Source organism: Phaethon lepturus, unplaced genomic scaffold (genome assembly GCF_000687285.1).
Source record: "Phaethon lepturus isolate BGI_N335 unplaced genomic scaffold, ASM68728v1 scaffold24797, whole genome shotgun sequence".
Classification (NCBI taxonomy): domain Eukaryota; kingdom Metazoa; phylum Chordata; class Aves; order Phaethontiformes; family Phaethontidae; genus Phaethon; species Phaethon lepturus.
This window is the reverse complement of record NW_010552867.1, coordinates 3,896-4,123: the sequence shown is the minus strand read 5'-3', so window position 1 is coordinate 4,123 and position 228 is coordinate 3,896. Positions and strand designations below refer to the sequence as shown.

The 228-nt window shown below is 61.0% G+C and overlaps 1 protein-coding gene across 1 annotated transcript in view; it reads right to left on the bottom strand.

The window, feature by feature from the left end:
• LOC104624096 (neurophysin 1-like) overlaps positions 1–228 on the bottom strand; it is a 1,043-nt gene that overhangs the window by 561 nt on the left and 254 nt on the right. The window contains exon 2 of the mRNA XM_010291365.1: positions 3–180. Coding sequence (XP_010289667.1) covers positions 3–180 — 178 coding nt within the window. The remainder of the gene's footprint in view (positions 1–2; positions 181–228) is intronic.

Sequence of the window (228 nt, the reverse complement as noted above, 5' to 3'; positions counted from 1 at the left end):
ACAGCTCCCTCCACTGCCGCCGCCGCAGGGTTTGTGTCCTGACTCACAGGGTGTTGGCAAGAAGTTTTCTTCCTGGCACCGCAGGGTTTCAGAGGTGCCCATGTAACAACCCAGCTCTTCTCCACAGCAGATGTTGGGACCGAAGCAGCGGCCCCTGTTCCTGGGACCGCAGGGCATGCACTGCTCGAGGAAGGGGGGGAAGAAAAGCAGGGGACAGGCAGGAGGGAA